The 18,474-nt window shown below is 41.9% G+C and overlaps 1 protein-coding gene across 1 annotated transcript; it reads left to right on the top strand.

Annotated features, from left to right (window-relative positions):
* Positions 1–5,415: 5,415 nt before the first annotated feature.
* Positions 5,416–18,184, top strand: LOC133131251 (galanin receptor type 1-like). The gene is made up of 3 exons (XM_061246517.1): positions 5,416–6,075; positions 11,047–11,112; positions 17,490–18,184. The coding sequence occupies exons 1-3, from the start codon at positions 5,416–5,418 to the stop codon at positions 17,805–17,807; spliced, it is 1,044 nt and encodes a 347-aa protein (XP_061102501.1). The 3' UTR covers positions 17,808–18,184.
* Positions 18,185–18,474: the final 290 nt, after the last annotated feature.

Genomic DNA, 18,474 nt, shown 5'->3' with positions numbered 1-18,474 from the left:
TGGATTATCCTGTGGTCTGCGTCTGGGTTCCCTGGACCATACATAACAATTACATTACATTAACGGCATTAGGCAGATGCTCTTATCCAGAGCGACGTACAGTTGATTAGACTAATCAGGAGACAATCCTCCCCTGGAGCAACTCCCCTCAAACTGGGTTCCTGAAAATGACAATGAGTTCAATGGTCTTCAGTGGCCTTCCCGGTCACCGAATCTGAACCCAATAAAACCGCTCTCTGCACCAACAAGCAGCTTGGCACAAGAGTTCATTTCATCCTCAAAGTGCACCAAAGGGACAAACACAAACATAAAATCATTCTACCAAATTATCAGCACTGGTTTTCTTCAAAAAAATAATACTTCATCAATCATAGCACAATGATCTAAAAGCAATAAAGACAGGTGGCATTGCAGTCGGTGCATAAATGTACGTTAATCTTTGAAGTAGAACAGCATTTGTGCTCTATTTTGTATTGTAATTAGCTTAAGCATTACTTTGTTCTTTGGTTGATAGTTTAAACAATGAATTATTATTATTTTTTAAATTGTAGAACTTTCCATTACAAAACAGAATGGCAGAATGACATGGCTTTACTCTATGGAATGTGCCACAGTATATGCAACAGGGACTAGTTATAGAAAAGCTGCAGTAAAGGTTTTATTGACATACAGAAATTACACATAAAAATGAGAAACAAAAATTGCAATACTTGAATACAGTAAAATTGATATAGTTTTCTGTGGAAAAAAATACTGGAAGTCTTACTGGGTCTAGCCCATCTACTGAATTTGGGCACATATTCTCGTCAAGATCAGGCCTTACGTCCTCTCTTGCTATACACTGGAGAAACAGCCTCTGTGCATGCCTGATCCAGCCCTGCCAATCATCACTGATACTGATACCCTGGCATCCAGCAGCCATCCTTTACGTTGCATGGCAACACGCGACTGCACTCCTCTCCCTCTCCCCCTACATCATCCAGCCATTTGTCTTCCTCTTTCACCAACCTTTCTATTTTTCTCCTGGGTACGTCTTCAACAAAATCAGTCCAAGGATGTAACCCTTTTTTGTGGATGGTCATGCAATTGGAACCCCCTCAACACCTGGGTGGGTATCCAACTGAATGAGCTGTGATTGGTCTATTCGATAACCAGCACATAATCAATTCATAATCAACAGCACAATCTGCATTGAATACAGCAGCTTCAAGCAGCAGTTTGTTTCCATAACTATTATAAAAAACATTTTAGGATTTTGAATGCATTTGAATATAGTAATTGTGGCTTAGCAAATTGCTTGAATTTTAGCCTATATGTTACAGTAGGTATTGAACTTGAGTGTATGATAAATAGTGTATGCAAAAAGATTTTTGGTGGTTGAGTGAGAAATGAATTTAAGATTTTTGAAAAATGCTTGTTAGCAATTGTAAAAAAAAAAACATTATACAAAAAAAGCCAAAAAAATAAACTGTAATAGCAACTACGCTGCCATCTTCTGGACAATATACAGATAAGCAAAATGTGAGAAGTGGAAATATGTGTGCTGCACCAACAAACATGGGAGCATTTTTACCACATTTTCTCAGTAGTTTTACATAACTAATTGGTCAATCAATCAGTAACTAACTAATTGTTTTAATAAATAAATGTTCAATTATTTTTATTTTAAAAGGTTTGCATTAATTCGGATGCCTATGTCAGTGTCATTAATCATTGAATTGTTTGATCCAATCAAAGGATTTTGCTCTGCACAGTAAGACACAATGGGCCTCATTCACTAAACTTTTCTTAAATTCTTCTTACTTTTGTTCATATGAAACAATCATATTAAAAATCTACGTGGGATTCATGAAATCTGTGTAACCCCAACAGCTTATGCACATGGTAGACATTATTCTGTAACACTGGGAAAGATATGCCACAGGCTTTAATGCCAGACAGGAGAGTCACACAAACTCTCTGTAGCACGTAGTAGTCATGGTGGTTTCAACCTTACAGATGTGCCCTGCTTTCATTGCATCCCACAGCCGACCACTACAGCATTAATTATTACAATGTAACATGAATTAAGAATTTCTTCTGAATCAAAATAGGACAGAGCTGAGAAAACAGAAGTGGATTCATTGTAAATATAAATCTTTTTTAAATTTGTTTTCATGGGACAATTTCTATTTTTGCATTGTTGCAGTGTTCTTTTGTATCTCCATATTTTGAATACATCTGCTATTTCAATAATTTTGTTTAGTTCTTTATATTTACAGATATACAGATGATTCAGAAAGTAGCCAGATCCCTTCCCTTTTTGCACACTTCATTGTGTTGTAAATTTTTGTAAAATTGAAGATTTTGCCCAACTACACTCAATAACCCATAAGGAAAAAAATGAAAACATGTTTTCAGACATTTTTGCACGTTTATTAAAAATCTAAAATTGGAATCTCTCATTTACGTAAGTATTCAGACCCTTTGCTGTGGCACTCCAGATTGTGGTCAGGTGCATCCGGTTTGCTTTAATTATCCTTGAAATGTGCCTAGACCTTGAGTGTAGTCCACCAGTGGCAAATTGAATTGATTTGGTTCAGAAAGGCCATTCACATATTCACAGTGCATGTCAGGACAAAAACCAAGCCATGAAATCCAAGCCAAGGAACTGTGGCGAGGCATAGATCAGGACAGGGTATAAAAGTAAAACGTTGAGTGTTCCCAGGAGTACAGTGGCCTCAATAAATGTGAAATGGAAGAATTTTGGAACCACCAGGACTCTTCTTAGAGTTGCCCATCCACCCAAACTGAGCAACTGGACAAGAAGGGCCTTGGTCAGGCCAAGAACCCAACAGTGACTCTAACAGAGCTTCAGAAGTCCTCTGCAGAGATGGGAGAACCTGCCGGAAGGACGACCATCTCAGCAGCACTCCATCAAACAGGCCTCTATGGTAGAGTGGCTAGACAGAAGCCACTCCTGAGTAAAACGCATATGACAGCCTTCAAGGCATTTAAAGGACCCTGAGAGCGTGAGGAAAAGGATTATCTGGTCTGCTGAGACAAAAATGTAACCAGGCACTGCTCATCACCTGGCGAATACCATCCTTAAGGTGAAGCATGGTGGTGGCAGCATCATGCCATGGAGTTGCTTCTCAGCAGCAGGGACAGGGAGTCTGGTCAGAATAGAGGGATGCATGAATGCAGCCAAATACAGAGAGGTCCTTGCTCCAAAGTACATGCGACTGGAGTGACAGTTCACCCTTCAGCATGACAGTGATCCAAAGCATTCAGCCAAGACAACGTTGGAGTGGTTTCGGGACAAGCCTCTGACTGTCCTTGAGTGGCCCAGCCAAAGCCCAGACCTAAACCCCATAGAACATCTGTGGAGGGACCTGAAGATGGAAGTTTACTGATGCCTCCCATCCAATCTGACCGAGCTTGAGAGGATCTGCCAGAAAGAATGCGATAAACTGCCCAAAATCCAGGTGTGCAAAGCTTCTAGAGACTTACCCAAGAAGAGTCAAAGCTGTAATTGCTGCCTAAGGGGCCTCTACAAAGTACCAAATTACGGGCCACGCCAAGTCAACCACACCTCCTGGTTAAGCAGATACACACCTGGGCTGCATGATGAGTTGGTCCAGGCTGCTACATATGAGCTCTCTCCCACAGTAGGAGTCTGAGACCAGGGAACAGAACAGAATAGATAGCCTGTTGGAGAGAGGGCAGATGAATTATCAGAACTAGGAAACCTGACCTAAGAAATCCATTCTCTGCAGTGCCATAATTTCACAGTGCCGGTTCACAACCCAGTACTTGCTGCTCCGTAGAAGAAATAAATTGTGCATTTGACTATTGACAGTCCTGCAGAATTAAATGTAGAGACTGTTTCGACAAGAAAGTGATTTTCTTTTTAAACCAGTGCTGTCATTGAAGATTTACACTCACTGAGCACTTTATTAACACCAGCTTGTTAATGTAAATATCTAATCAGCCAATCATGCGGCAGCAACAAAATGCATAAAAGCATGCAGACATGGTCAAGAGGTTCCTTTTTTTTCAGACCAAATGTCAGAATGGGGAAGAAATGTGATCTTAGTGGCTTTGGCCGGGGAATGATTGTTGTTGCCAGAAACTGCTGATCTCCTGGGGGTTTCACACACAGAATGTCTGAGAGTTTGCAGAGAATGGTGCAAAAAACAAAAAAGATCCAATGAGCAGCAGTTCTGCAGGCAAAAACACCTTGTTAATGAGAGCGGTCAGTGGAGAAGGGCCAGACTGGTCAAAGCTGACAGGAAGGTGACAGTAACGTAAGTAACATTACAACAGTGGTATGCAGAAGAACATCTCTGAACACACAGCACATCAAACCTCTAAAGTGGATAGGCTACAGCAGCAGAAGACCAAAAGACCAGAAGTCTAAAGGAATATGTCTAATAAATACCTAATAAAGTGCTCACTGAGTGTACATTTCAATGCATCCTTTCCAGTGAGATGTTACTGTATTTGATGATTATAATAAATGAGGATTGTAATAAAGCCTTTCTATGATTGCACCAGTGTGGAATAAGAAAATCACACCATTACATTACATTTAGTTTTACAAACTTCGTAAATCATTTGAAAATGTGATACTTTATTTTAGACTATTGTATCTAGAGGTTACCTGATGGTATATAGCAGCACATTTCATTCAAATTATATTGTCTGTTTTTATAAAAACCATTGGGCATGACCTAATCACCAAGCAAATACAAATAATCTAAGCTATACTAATAAAATCAACGTACTGTAACCTTTTTATGTTAAAGGATAAGGAGGCCAAAACTCTCCAAACTCCATGTGAAAACAGAACCTATGACTTAAGATTTAATTTTCCATTATTTTTATTGTTACATGTGTACTCGTGCGCATATACACGTGCGCCACATGTTGGGTGTTCTCATGGTTTTTGGACATTATGTGGTTTTTGAACACGTGGGAACTGTGTGGACAAACAGATTAGAATCAAGACAATTGTTAAGAACAATATTGATTACATCCTGATTACATTGTCACGGATATTTAAACTTAATTTTAAGTCAAGGACTCGACTACACCGGAAGAAAAAAAGTTTCATATTAAGCGTGCGCTTGAAGTACGCGTATACCACTTTAAGAACAAACTGGGTAGGCTGTGTGTTCAAGAACCGAGCGATCTACACCTATTCATCGTGTGCGGCTCTACCTATAAACTTCAGGAGTGAAAACCTAAACGCGGTATCCCTCAAACCTGGGTGAGGCTGTCCACAATTTAACGGACGGCATTTTGCCACATAGAGTGTGCAGGCGTGGGATATCTACGAAAATTATGCGAGACTCTGGAAATATTTGACATTTCTTTCTGTTTCAAGCAGTAGATGCGCTAGTAATATGTGATTATTGCCTGTTTGCCACGATGGATGAAATCATGATGATGAATAGAAACGACACATTCATTTCGACTGAGAATCAAACAGCAAGCCAAAGTCACGGGGGTCCGGAGGTTATTATTGTCCCTGTCATTTTTGGATTTATATTTCTCTTGGGTATCATAGGCAACACTCTGGTTATGGTCGTTATCGGGAGAATCAAGTCCAGGCGCTCCAGAAGTACCACCAATGTCTTTATTCTCAATCTCAGTATAGCGGACTTGTCGTTTCTTATTTTCTGTGTCCCTTTCCAAGCCACTATTTACTCCCTCCCTGAGTGGGTGTTCGGTGCCTTTCTGTGCAAATTCGTGCACTACTTTGTGACGGTGAGCATGCTCGTGAGCATCTTCACCCTCGTGGCCATGTCGGTGGACCGCTACATCGCTGTAGTTCACTCAAAAAAGTCCCCGTGGATTCGCAGTAAGAAGAACGCGTTCGTCGGAGTCTGCGTTATTTGGTTGCTGTCGTTTGTGTTTGCTGTGCCTGTGGCTCAACATCAGACGTTACTTGAACACCAAGGCGCTCCCAACAGTTCGTTTTGCTGGGAGGTATGGTCCGAGAAGGTGTCCAAACATACTTACAAAGTGACAATATTGATAATTGGTTATTTTCTACCTTTGGTTTTGATCACATGCTGTTATACAAAGGTAAGGAAACAGCACTTCGTTTCCGCTATACGGAGAACCCGTCAAAATGTTCACCTGGTGGCTTTTAGCGAGCGCATTGCAAGTGAGCGCAATTAGATAGTTCGCCACAGCTTTGAATGACAAAACAATCGTGGAAAATGACATGCTGGATATTATTCATTTTAGAATGGAATGGATATTTGGCATATACGCAAAAATAAGGTTCCCCCAACCGCACCAACAGCGTGAAATAAATATTAAGTGAGATGTAGCTAATTAAATAATCAGTCCAACCTTTGCGGTCCATCATTCCCAAATATTTAAACGAATTGGTGCAGTATGGGTCCATATACATTGGGATGCACTATTATAATGAAAATTTAAATTATCGTTCGTTTCTAAATGTTACTTCTGATGGGAGCTCAATTTTATTTTCGTTTTAACGAAATGAGCACGAAATGAGCGTGCAATGTTGTTAAATGGCGATGCTAATATTAAATTACTATAATGTAATGGTTTAGAAATATGGCATTTGTAGTCAGTAGCCTATATTGTCGCCTGTTTAAAGTTGTTTGTGAAATTTCAAGTATGACTATAAATGGATAATGAGATTAAAGGTGTGTGACGTGAATTGGTGACGTGAGAAGAACACTAGTCATATGGACGCTGTTTGGCCTCATTGAGGGGTTGAGTATTGAGGTAGAATTTCAGACGAATGGGCATTCATTTAAGAGTGAAAATATTATTGTAATCTTTGGAAAAAAAATGCTGTAAAATTAGTCATATCTGTCGAGTTCCTACGCAAAATGACCATACCTGAATAACAAGGTCCCAATTTATGTGATTGGATTCCTATAATCTGGGTGGTTATATAACGTTTTAGCCGACGCCATATAGTTACAGTATGACGTGTGTTAACCCCATCCATGATATAATTAATCATAAAAATAAGTTTTAAGCTGAATGTTTGCATTTGCTGAAAACCTCAAATACAGGAAAATAAATAGATCAGCCCTAGCACTAACATCAGACTGCTCTGCATAAAGGTGAATCAGCACAGATCTCTGTGTACATCTACAGCCATGTACACTCAGTGGGCACTTTATTAGGTAGACCTGTACACCAGCTTGTTAATGCAAATATTTAATCAGCCAATCATGTGGCAGCAACTAAATGTATACAAGCATGCAGAAGTGGACAAGAGCTTCAGCTGTTTTTCAGACCAAATGTCAGAATGGGGGGAAAAAATGTGATCTCAGTGACTTTGACCATGGAATGATTATTCGTGCCAGAATCTAGAGTTTGCAGAGAATGATGCAAAAAACATTCAGTGAGCAGCAGTTCTGGGGGCAAAAACATGAGACGTCAGAGGAGAATGGCCAGACTGGCTGAAGCTGACAGGAAGGTGACAGTAAAGCAAGTAACTAAACAACATTACAACAGTGATATGCAGAAGAAAATCTCTGAACACACAATGCACCAAATCTCTTAAGTGGATAGGCTACAGCAGCAGAAGACCGATAAGTAAAAAAAAAAGTCTAATAAATACCTAATAAAGTTCTCAGTGAGTGTATAATGTCTGTTGTACGTCAAACAAAATGTGCTCCCCACTGGGCATATTGTTTAAGATTCAAACCTCCCTAATAGTCGTACTGCATTGTAAAGTGTATTGGCAATTTTGCATATTAGTCAGAGGCAATATAACTATTTTGCACTTTTCTGACGCATGCTTTATTTCCAACATGCCCATGTGTCCTAATGGGGACCACATATCTTGTATCGAGCTTTCAACATAGCTTGTCCATAAAGTGCATCAGTACTGAGCGTAGTTTTTAAACTGGTATGATTCATTGATAGATCCTGCATTAAAGTGTATTTTGTAGGGTGTAGAGTATGTAATGCTATGATCTCATTCATATAGGCCAATTATATGTAGTTCTGGATAAAAATGTAGAAGCAGATAGGTTACAGTATGTAGTTTACTGTGAGCCTATACATAATTATTCATATCTGTCCAAAAGTAATTGACCAGGTCATGGCTAACTGCTGTGCATTCACAGTCACTCAGTGATAGTATCACCCACTAAACACTTTGATTCTCACTGTGGGAATAAATGTTATAATGTTTTATAATGTATAATGTGTGTAATATATATATTTTATTTTGTATCTGTTGAATTGATCAAAATAATAACATGCTGCCATATTAATGCTATGAAAATTATTGGGTATAAATGAGACTCTTGTTCTGCACAAACTGAATATAAACTACAGGGCTGTAGCACGTTGTCAAAGATCTGTACTGACACACCTTGATGGAGAGCAGACTGATGTTAGTGTTAGGGCTGATGAGTTTAATTTCCTGTCTTTTGAGGCTTTCAGCAAATGCAAACATTTCACTTAAAACATTGTTTTTTGTGATTAACTTTTCAGGAGGTTCAATTAATACGTGATATGTCATTATAAGTATGCATTAAAAATAAAATCTGTGGTTGTCAGGGCACGGGAGAGAGGAACCAAGAGTAGACTCAGGGATGACGTAAAGGCAGGCTTTATTAACAAAAGGCAGATCCAAAACACACTTGTGTGTGGTATTTAAATGAGGGTGTTGACTGTTAAAACTGCTGGATTTAGGAATTGCTGTTTTAAACACATTTTACATAATCCCTATTTTTCAATTAAAACAGATTTTCTGATACAAAATGTAAAGTAAATGAACCTTCACCTGATTATGCCACATTATACCTTGTCGGAAAGGGTAAGAAACCCTGTGCAAGAAGCTTGCCATATTTTATATTAGTTTGGTACTGAAAAGACCTAGCAATGCATTTATGCAACAATAAGAAGTAGTTCAAGATGGCATTTGCTTAGGTATAGTCCCAGAAAAAATATAGTTTTCTCAAAAATGGCTGAACAGATTACGATTACTTTAGTCAGAAAACAGTGGTAGCTTTCATAACCAGTTGGGATATTTGTTTCCATAAATATGTCTGTATCAAATAATTTGCAAAGCAAACTTGTATTTCTACCAAAGCCATTGGAAAATAGCATAGAGCATGTTGAATAGTCTGCAGTACTGCAGTACTTGATACTACATATCCTCAGTAGTACACATTTTGAGGACATTGTAGTTTTGGGTATGCCTACACGCAGGGAAACCCTGAAAATATGCATTCCATAAGTATTTGGACAGTGGTACAATTTCTGTTCTTTTGGCTATGTACTCCAGCACATTGGATATGAAATAAAACAATTAATATGAGGTTAAAGACTGTCACCTTTAATTTGGAGGTATTTATATCCGTGTTTATACATAGTCACCCCCATATTAGGGGAGCGAAAGTTATTGGACAGTTGGCTTTTCAGTGGTTTCTGATTGGTCAGGTGTATTCAGTCGATTCCGTAGTGCAGGTATAAGGAAGTTTTCAGCATGTAGTCTTAAAAAAAAAAAAGCATTTCCAATTTTTCCATTTTTCTCCTAACTTGGTTGCAAATAGTACCCTATCTATACCAATTACTCATGTTATCTAGGATACACCACATACATACAACCACATCCCCGGGCTGCACGAATGGAGAGCGACACGCCTTCTCCAAGCCTCACTGTCTCCGACTGTGACTCCGTGGCGATCGGGGCGCTGCTGTTGTTTGCGGCGAGCCTCCCCCTGCTGAGTCCTCCCTCTCCTTCAGAGCAGCGAGCCTCCCCCTGCTGAGTCCTCCCTCTCCTTCAGAGCAGCGAGCCTCCCCCTGCTGAGTCCTCCCTCTCCTTCAGAGCGGCGAGCCTCCCCCTGCTGAGTCCTCCCTCTCCTTCAGAGCGGCGAGCCAATCATGCCGCTCCACGTGAGCCGACCAAACTCAGCCTTTGGCAGGGCCGCCAACATGAAGACCAGAGTCAGTCACAGTCAGGGAAGCCATTATGAGGCTGAAAAGTATAGAATAGATGGGCTTATCGAAATATAAAAAATATATTTTGTTTCGAAATATTAATTTGTTTATAAAGTAGAATGAGGTGGGCTCAGTTATTGCAATGGGGCTGGTAGGCCAAAGACCCCAAACACCTGTCTGATAGATCAGAGACACTCTTCAGGAGGCAGGCGTGGATGTGTCAATGAATACTCCCCACTGACAACTTCGCAAACAGATATACAGAGGCCACACTACAAGATGCAAAGCACTAGTTAGCTGAAGAAAAGGATGGGCAGGTTACAGTTTGCTAAGTAGTACATAAAAGAGCCTGCACAATTCTGGAAAAAAGGTTTGTTGTTGACAGATGAGACCAAGATTGACTGAATCCTCTGTAAGCTTTCAGTATCTGGTCGGAGGCATTTTTGTTGAACGTAAGCGGATAAGATACTATCTGTGTACTTCAGAACTCATTCTGCGAATGCGATCAGCAGTTGCGTCATCAGTGAAGACAAGTGGGCCAGTATCTGTGGCAGCCATACTGTACATGCCCAAACTATAAGACCTCCAGCTTCACAGATGAGAGGAGTGCTTTGGATCTTTTGGTCTCTAAACCTGGCTCATCCCATCACTTTGCTTCAAATGGGGCGACAATGTACAAAAAGTAATTTGTACATGGTGAAACCAAAATGTATAATAATACCCTTTAATAAAAGCTGCAGAACCGAATCGAGATAAAAATATGCCTTTGCCCCAAGACATATGGAGCTCACTGTAACAGGTTATTTAGGAGCTAGGACATGAAAAACAGCCCTGTTCTGTATCTTTGTCCTGCTAGAATAAATATGGGAAAGCAAGGCCATTATTTAAACTGATTAATTTTTGTGGAGTAGCGGAAGCTATTTTTGTAATCTAAACTCAATCTAAGTTTGTCCTGATGAAAGGGTTTCCCTGACTCAGGTGACATGTGTCATTCCAGGAAGGCAAGAACTGACATACTCTGCTGTTATAATAAATGGGACGAGGTAAATCATAAGGAAATTGATTCTCTTCACAATGTGTACATTTTTCTCTTTTCTCTACTTTCAGGTTCTGCAGCATCTCCATAAAAAGATAAAAAACATGTCCAAGAAATCTGAACGCTCAAAGAGAAAGGTAGGAGGCCTGCTTTCGTGGTAGTGCCCTGGTGCCCAGGGCTGCTCCATTTTGGGAATTATGCATAAATCCAATTATATTAATACAAGAAATGGCCTGGCTGGCTTGACTTCTTCCAAGAAATCAATGCTGAAGGGCAGGACAGAGCCGGCAATTAATTAAATTCAAAATCACCTTGCTTATCCTTATTTTACTTGCAGAGAGCTGAAGAGTGAGGGTGCACAGGGTTAAGTATGGCTAACTGTGAACAGCTGGCTGGATGGTGTGCAAGTTGCTGTTCACTTATCCTAGTGCCATTCTCTCCCTTTTGCTTCATGTTCTTGTCTGTGTAGTGAATTATGAATAATAACCCAGACATACACATACAGCATACACACACGAGCATGTGTGTACACGCATACATAGGGTCTCATGCATGAATCTTTTGTGTAAATTTACGTGTGAACGGAACTGAACTAACAAATTCTGCCTACATGTGTAGGCACAGCTTTTTTTCATATCCGTGTGTATGTTGATAGACACCAATCAATCGTAAACGAAAAGTGCGTGCACAGGACTTCTGATTAGCATAAATCGACACCCCTAAAATACCTTATTAGGACCACAGAATAAAATTTCAGGCAATTTAAAAAGATGGCCAAAAAAAGATGAAAGAACTTTGCTTTAAAATGCTGTGCAGCCTGCACTTTGATATCACTATATGACTGACATGTCTTTGCGAACATTCAAATGTTAAAATTTAAAATTAAAACGTATTCAGGAGTTAACCATTGTTCACCGTGATTGTTTGTTTATTCTGCTCAAAAGTGGATTAAAAAAAAAACCTTTCTAATAGAAATGAATCAGGTTTTTTTATTCCTAAATGACTCTGGATATTTACTGCCCCCCATTCCACTGCTAATAGGCGTGACCCACGCCTGCCTCGGTCCTCATTTTGACAGATTGTCATTGAAAGGATGAAGCAGCTGGCTGGGGTCATGTCATGGAGTCATTTACCATTTCACTGTCAAACGGTTGAAAATCGTTCTGATTCCTGTGGCCAGTAATGAAAACAGTCCCTCCAAAACGAAAAGAGCACATTGTGAAATCCTGTAGTATAACAATTTTGTGTTGATTCAAAGTCCTTTACCCAGAATACCTCAGTTTTTCCCATTAAGTGATCACTGTGCCAAGCGACTCTGTCTGAAGATGAACTTTAAAGTGGATTGGGATCGCTATATACAGTGGGGCAAAAAAGTATTTAGTCAGCCACCAATTGTGGAAGTTCTCCCACTTAAAAAGATGAGAGAGGCCTGTAATTTTCATCATAGGTTCATAGGTACACTTCAACTATGAGAGACAGAATGGGGGGAAAGAATCCAGGAAATCACATTGTAGGATTTTTAATAAATTAATTGGTAAATTCCTCGGTAAAATAAGTATTTGGTCACCTACAAACAAGCAAGATTTCTGGCTCTCACAGACCTGTAACTTCTTCTTGAAGAGGCTCCTCTGTCCTCCACTCGTTACCTGTATTCATGGCACCTGTTTGAACTCGTTATCAGTATAAAAGACACCTGTCCACAACCTTAAACAGTCACATTCCAAACTCCACTATGGCCAAGACCAAAGAGCTGTCAAAGGACACCAGAAACAAAATTGTAGACCTGCACCAGGCTGGGAAGCCTGAATCTGCAATAGGTAAGCAGCTTGGTGTGAAGAAATCAACTGTGGGAGCAATTATTAGAAAATGGAAGACATACAAGACCACTGATAATCTCCCTCGATCTGGGGCTCCACACAAGATCTCACCCCGTGGGGTCAAAATGATCACAAGAATGGTGAGCAAAAATCCCAGAACCACACGGGGGGACCTAGTGAATGACCTTCAGAGAGCTGGGACCAAAGTAACAAAGGCTACCATCAGTAACACACTACGCCGCCAGGGACTCAAATCCTGCAGTGCCAGACGTGTCCCTCTGCTTAAGCCAGTACATGCCCAGGCCCGTCTGAAGTTTGCTAGAGAGCATTTGGATGATCCAGAAGAGGATTGGGAGAATGTCATATGGTCAGATGAAACCAAAATAGAACTTTTTGGTAAAAACTCAACTTGTCATGTTTGGAGGAGAAAGAATGCTGAGTTGCATCCAAAGAACACCATACCTACTGTGAAGCATGGGGGTGGAAACATCATGCTTTGGGGCTGTTTTTCTGCAAAGGGACCAGGACGACTGATCCGTGTAAAGGAAAGAATGAATGGGGCCATGTATCGTGAGATTTTGAGTGAAAACCTCCTTCCATCAGCAAGGGCATTGAAGATGAAACGTGGCTGGGTCTTTCAGCATGACAATGATCCCAAACACACCGCCCGGGCAACGAAGGAGTGGCTTCGTAAGAAGCATTTCAAGGTCCTGGAGTGGCCTAGCCAGTCTCCAGATCTCAACCCCATAGAAAATCTTTGGAGGGAGTTGAAAGTCCGTGTTGCCCAGCGACAGCCCCAAAACATCACTGCTCTAGAGGAGATCTGCATGGAGGAATGGGCCAAAATACCAGCAACAGTGTGTGAAAACCTTGTGAAGACTTACAGAAAACGTTTGACCTCTGTCATTGCCAACAAAGGCTCTATAACAAAGTATTCAAATGAACTTTTGTTATTGACCAAATTCTTATTTTCCACCATAATTTGCAAATAAATTATTTAAAAATCAGACAATGTGATTTTCTGGATTTTTTTTTTTCTCATTTTGTCTCTCATAGTTGAGGTATACCTATGATGAAAATTACAGGCCTCTCATCTTTTTAAGTGGGAGAACTTGCACAATTGGTGGCTGACTAAATACTTTTTTGCCCCACTGTACAAGCTGGTTGGTGCCTTGCATGGCAGACAATCGGTGTTGGTGGGTGTGAATGAAAAGCATGAATTGTACAGTGCTTTGGATAAAGGTGCTATATAAATGCAAACATTTATCATTTATATACACACTCTGATAAGAGGCATGATACTGGCAATCTGTTCTCCTTTTCATGTTTCTGAAACCTTAATGTTTTCCTTTGCCCATGGCCTCTTTTCCAATAAATAATATGCCCTCATCTTTCCCCAAGAACTTCCCTTTCAGGGCATGCCTAGATACCCTCTCTAAAGGGTAGGCTTGTACTGGCTCCACTGTTACTCAGGAACACAAATGCAGAACATCAGTCGGAAGTATCTGGGGTTGGGCCTTATGAGCAGGGCATGGTCATGAAAGCAGACAAAGTAAGGATAACTGCAACACTTTGCCCGTCCAGCAGGTGGCGCCAAACTGCCAAGAGCCCTCTTGAGATTCCTGAACTTTGATGTCAACTGTTTTGGCGGAGAACTCCTTAATTGTCTGTAATCGCCACGACTACTCTCACCTGAAAATACTTAAAGGTACAATAGGTAATTTCGGACTTCTAACGGTCAAGAGAGGAATTGCAGCAACAAACACCCTCAAACCATAACACTGTTTATCCCACCCCTTCTCTGTGAACGTGCTGACGTTGAAATGCCATTGGCTGTGGCAATTAGAACCAATTTTCAACCAATGAGCTTTAATTATTGTACAGCAATACGATGTTTTGGTTTTGGTACCTTGCGGGACCCAGTCATGCGGTTAAGGTGTGTGACTGGGATCCGCAAGGTCGGTGGTTCGATCCCTGGTGTAGCACATACAGAGCAAGGCCCTTAACCCTGCATTGCTCTAGGGGTGGATTGTCTCCTGCTTAGTCTAACCAACTGTATGTCGCTCTGGATAAGAGCGTCTGCCAAATGTCATTAATGTAATGTAACAAGAGAAGTGTTTGGAACTCCAGTCCTGGAGGGCTACTCTACATGCTGGTTTTTGGTCCAACCAGTTACCTTAATTTTAGTTTTCTTTAAACTACACTGGTTCACTGCTGTACTGGACCAGTAAAATCTTTAGGATACACCTGCAGTCTGTGACTGTTGCTGGCATTTATGCACATATCAGACTTAGAAACAATTGTGCTAATTAAATAATTAAGAGTAGAAGTTGCTCTTAATGAAACAGATCGGCCCAGAACAGAAGTCAAGTCACACTATTGTGTGGACTCCTCTTCCAGATGATGTTTTCATTTCGTTTACTTGAGAGATTACAAAAGAATGTGTTGCCTGAGCTTTTAGTTTTGTGCTGAAGGGTTTCAGCATTGCCATGCCAACGGGTATAAACCTGCCATTACAGGCTGAAGTGTTCCAGCCTAATGAATCTGCCGAATTTTTGCTGTACTCCAAATTTCTCTTTAATGTTCCCAGGTGAAGCGCTGGCCGGTTGGGCAGTGATGCACCCGGTGATCCAGGAGTCGATGTGGAATGTGTGACAGCGTTGATTGGCCAGTGCACGTACAGCACTAAGGGGCTTACAGCTGTACAGATGCCTCATTGTGCAGCTTGTAGCCGCCTCGGGCACGCCAAGAACGATACAGATCCGAGTGGTAGCTTTCAGAGTTTTCTGAAAGACCTCAAGTTTAGAGACGACTGGGTTAAAGCTGTATGATGAACATCGCTGTCAAAAGATGCTCGCCTGTGCAGCTCCAGTAGCGCTTGCTTCGTTGATAGACTATATTTTAATTGTGATTTCATCACAGATCTAACCTGCATAGCTAGCCATGAGCTTTCAAGCTGTGTTTATGAATAAAGACGTCCTACGGACAGCTAAATCTGCACGATAGAAAAAGTACAGGTCTGCAGTACTTAAGAGATAGTTCCCTGATATTATAGGCTAACACACGCAAACACTAACTGAGCAGTACTAATTGTCTATCTAAATTACTCCATGAAATTCTCCAATGGGATATCACGTAACATACTAAAACAGAGTCTATTAGATTTAAGTCTTCTGCTGCTATAGCCTATCCAATTATCTATGCCAATCCACAGTCAAAGTCACTTTGATCACATTTCTTCCCCATTCTGAAAAACAGCACTAACAAGCTGGTGTACAGGTCTAACTAATAAAAGTGATTGCTGAGTGTAGACCATTTTTACAAACATTTTCCATATCGGTGAATAATGTCATTCAGAAAGTTTTTTCCTCTAATCTAAGGTTACTCATCTAGTGTAAATATCACACAGTGGATCAACGCATACCTCCCACATCACACAGTGGATCAACGCATACCTCACACATCACACAATGGATCAACGCATACCTCCCACATCACACAGTTGATCAACGCATACCTCCCACATCACACAGTGGATCAACGCATACCTCTCACATCACACAGTGGATCAATGCATACCTCTCACATCACACAGTGGATCAACGCATACCTCCCACATCACACAGTTGATCAACGCATACCTCCCACATCACACAGTTGATCAACGCATACCTCCCACATCACGCAGTGGATCACAGTCAGCTCTTGTTCTTGGAGTGGAGTGGAGGGCAGAGACACAGGTAAACAAATGAACAGGCACATAAGACACAAAATACATGAAACAGCCCTCCAACGTGCTCTGTGCCCTTCAGACTGTGCTGATTACTGTCTCTCCCTGTGTGCCCCTCAGACTGTGCTGATTACTGTCTCTCCCTGTGTGCCCCTCAGACTGTGCTGATTACTGTCTCCCTGTGTGCCCCTCAGACTGTGCTGATTACTGTCTCTCCCTGTGTGGCCCTCAGACTGTACTGATTACTGTCTCTCCCTGTGACTCTCAGACTGTGCTGATGACTGTCTCCCTGTGTGGCCCTCAGACTGTGCTGATTACTGTCTCTCCCTGTGTGCCCCTCAGACTGTGCTGATTACTGTCTCTCCCTATGTAACCCTCAGACTGTGCTGAATACTCTCTCCCTGTGATGCTCAGACAGTGCTGATTACTGTCTCTCCCTGTGTGGCCCTCAGACTGTGCTGATTACTGTCTCTCCTTGTGTGCCCCTCAGACTGTGCTGATTACTGTCTCTCCCTGTGCCCCTCAGACTGTGCTGATTACTGTCTCTCCCTGTGCCCCCCTTAGACTGTGCTGATTACTGTCTCTCCCTCTGTGCCCCTCAGACTGTGCTGATTACTGTCTCTCCCTCTGTGCCCCTCAGACTGTGCTGATTACTGTCTCTCCCCTCTGTGCCCCTCAGACGGCTCAGACTGTGCTGATTACTGTCTCTCCCTCTGTGCCCCTCAGACTGTGCTGATTACTGTCTCTCCCTCTATGCCCCTCAGATGGCTCAGACTGTGCTGATTACTGTCTCTCCCTGTGTGCCCCTCAGACTGTGCTGATTACTGTCTCTCGCCTCTGTGCCCCTCAGACTGTGCTGATTACTGTCTCTCCCCTCTGTGCCCCTCAGACTGTGCTGATTACTGTCTCTCCCCTCTGTGCCCCTCAGACTGTGCTGATTACTGTCTCTCCCCTCTGTGCTCCTCAGACGGCTCAGACTGTGTTGCTGGTGGTGGCTGCCTTCCTCATCTGCTGGATGCCCCATCACGTCATCGCCATGTGGGTGGAGTTTGGCGCCTTCCCCCTGAACGACGCCTCCTTCGCCTTCCGCATCGTCTCGCACTGCCTGGCCTACGGAAACTCCTGCGTGAACCCCATCCTCTACGCCTTCCTGTCCGAGAACTTCCGCAAGGCCTGCCGACAGGCCTTCGCCTGCGGCCTCCTCTTCCCTCCCCCGCCCGTGGAGAAGGTCGTCCGCATCCGCCTGGAGAACTTCTCCACCACCCACTCCACCACCAACGTGTAGCGCAGCCGTGGACCAAGCGAGCGGGAAGACTTCGTCCCCCCCATCGAATCTAGACGTGGAGAGGGCTGTAAATCTGGGACTGAGAGATGTTTTGACACGAACAGATTTAGCCCCGATATCGCTCAGATTTCACCTGGATGTAGCCTGGGTCCGTCCTAGTCAGCTAGAAACCTTTTCGTTATTGAACCTAATGCCGAATACGTTTTCACCTGAACGTCTCTCAGTCCAAGATTCACAGGCCCCTAGATTCCGTCTTTTGCTCACTTTTTGCAAAAGCACATTTTTCATTTCTTTGCACCCGTCATCAGCATCTAAACATTGGTGATGTTCTTTTATCTGACTTCATGAGCTCCATGGCAGTGTCTGCCAGTACAGAGTACAACCATACATTTAGTCAGCAGTTTTTGGTCCAACCAGTTACCTTAATTTTAGTTTTCTTTAAACTACACTGGTTCACTGCTGTACTGGACCAGTAAAATCTTTAGGATACACCTGCAGTCTGTGACTGTTGCTGGCATTTATGCACATATCAGACTTAGAAACAATTGTGCTAATTAAATAATTAAGAGTAGAAGTTGCTCTTAATGAAACAGATCGGCCCAGAACAGAAGTCAAGTCACACTATTGTGTGGACTCCTCTTCCAGATGATGTTTTCATTTCGTTTAC

Source organism: Conger conger, chromosome 6, assembly GCF_963514075.1.
Source record: "Conger conger chromosome 6, fConCon1.1, whole genome shotgun sequence".
In the NCBI taxonomy this organism is placed as follows: Eukaryota; Metazoa; Chordata; class Actinopteri; order Anguilliformes; family Congridae; genus Conger; species Conger conger.
This window is presented reverse-complemented; position numbering and strand designations above follow the sequence as displayed.

Bases quoted from the DNA above. Each gene is read 5' to 3' on its own strand.
- LOC133131251 (XM_061246517.1), top strand. From the start codon at position 5,416: ATGGATGAAATCATGATGATGAATAGAAACGACACATTCATTTCGACT. The intron at 6,076-11,046 runs GTAAGGAAACAG...CTCTACTTTCAG, and splicing joins TCACATGCTGTTATACAAAG to GTTCTGCAGCATCTCCATAA. The intron at 11,113-17,489 runs GTAGGAGGCCTG...TGTGCTCCTCAG, and splicing joins CTGAACGCTCAAAGAGAAAG to ACGGCTCAGACTGTGTTGCT.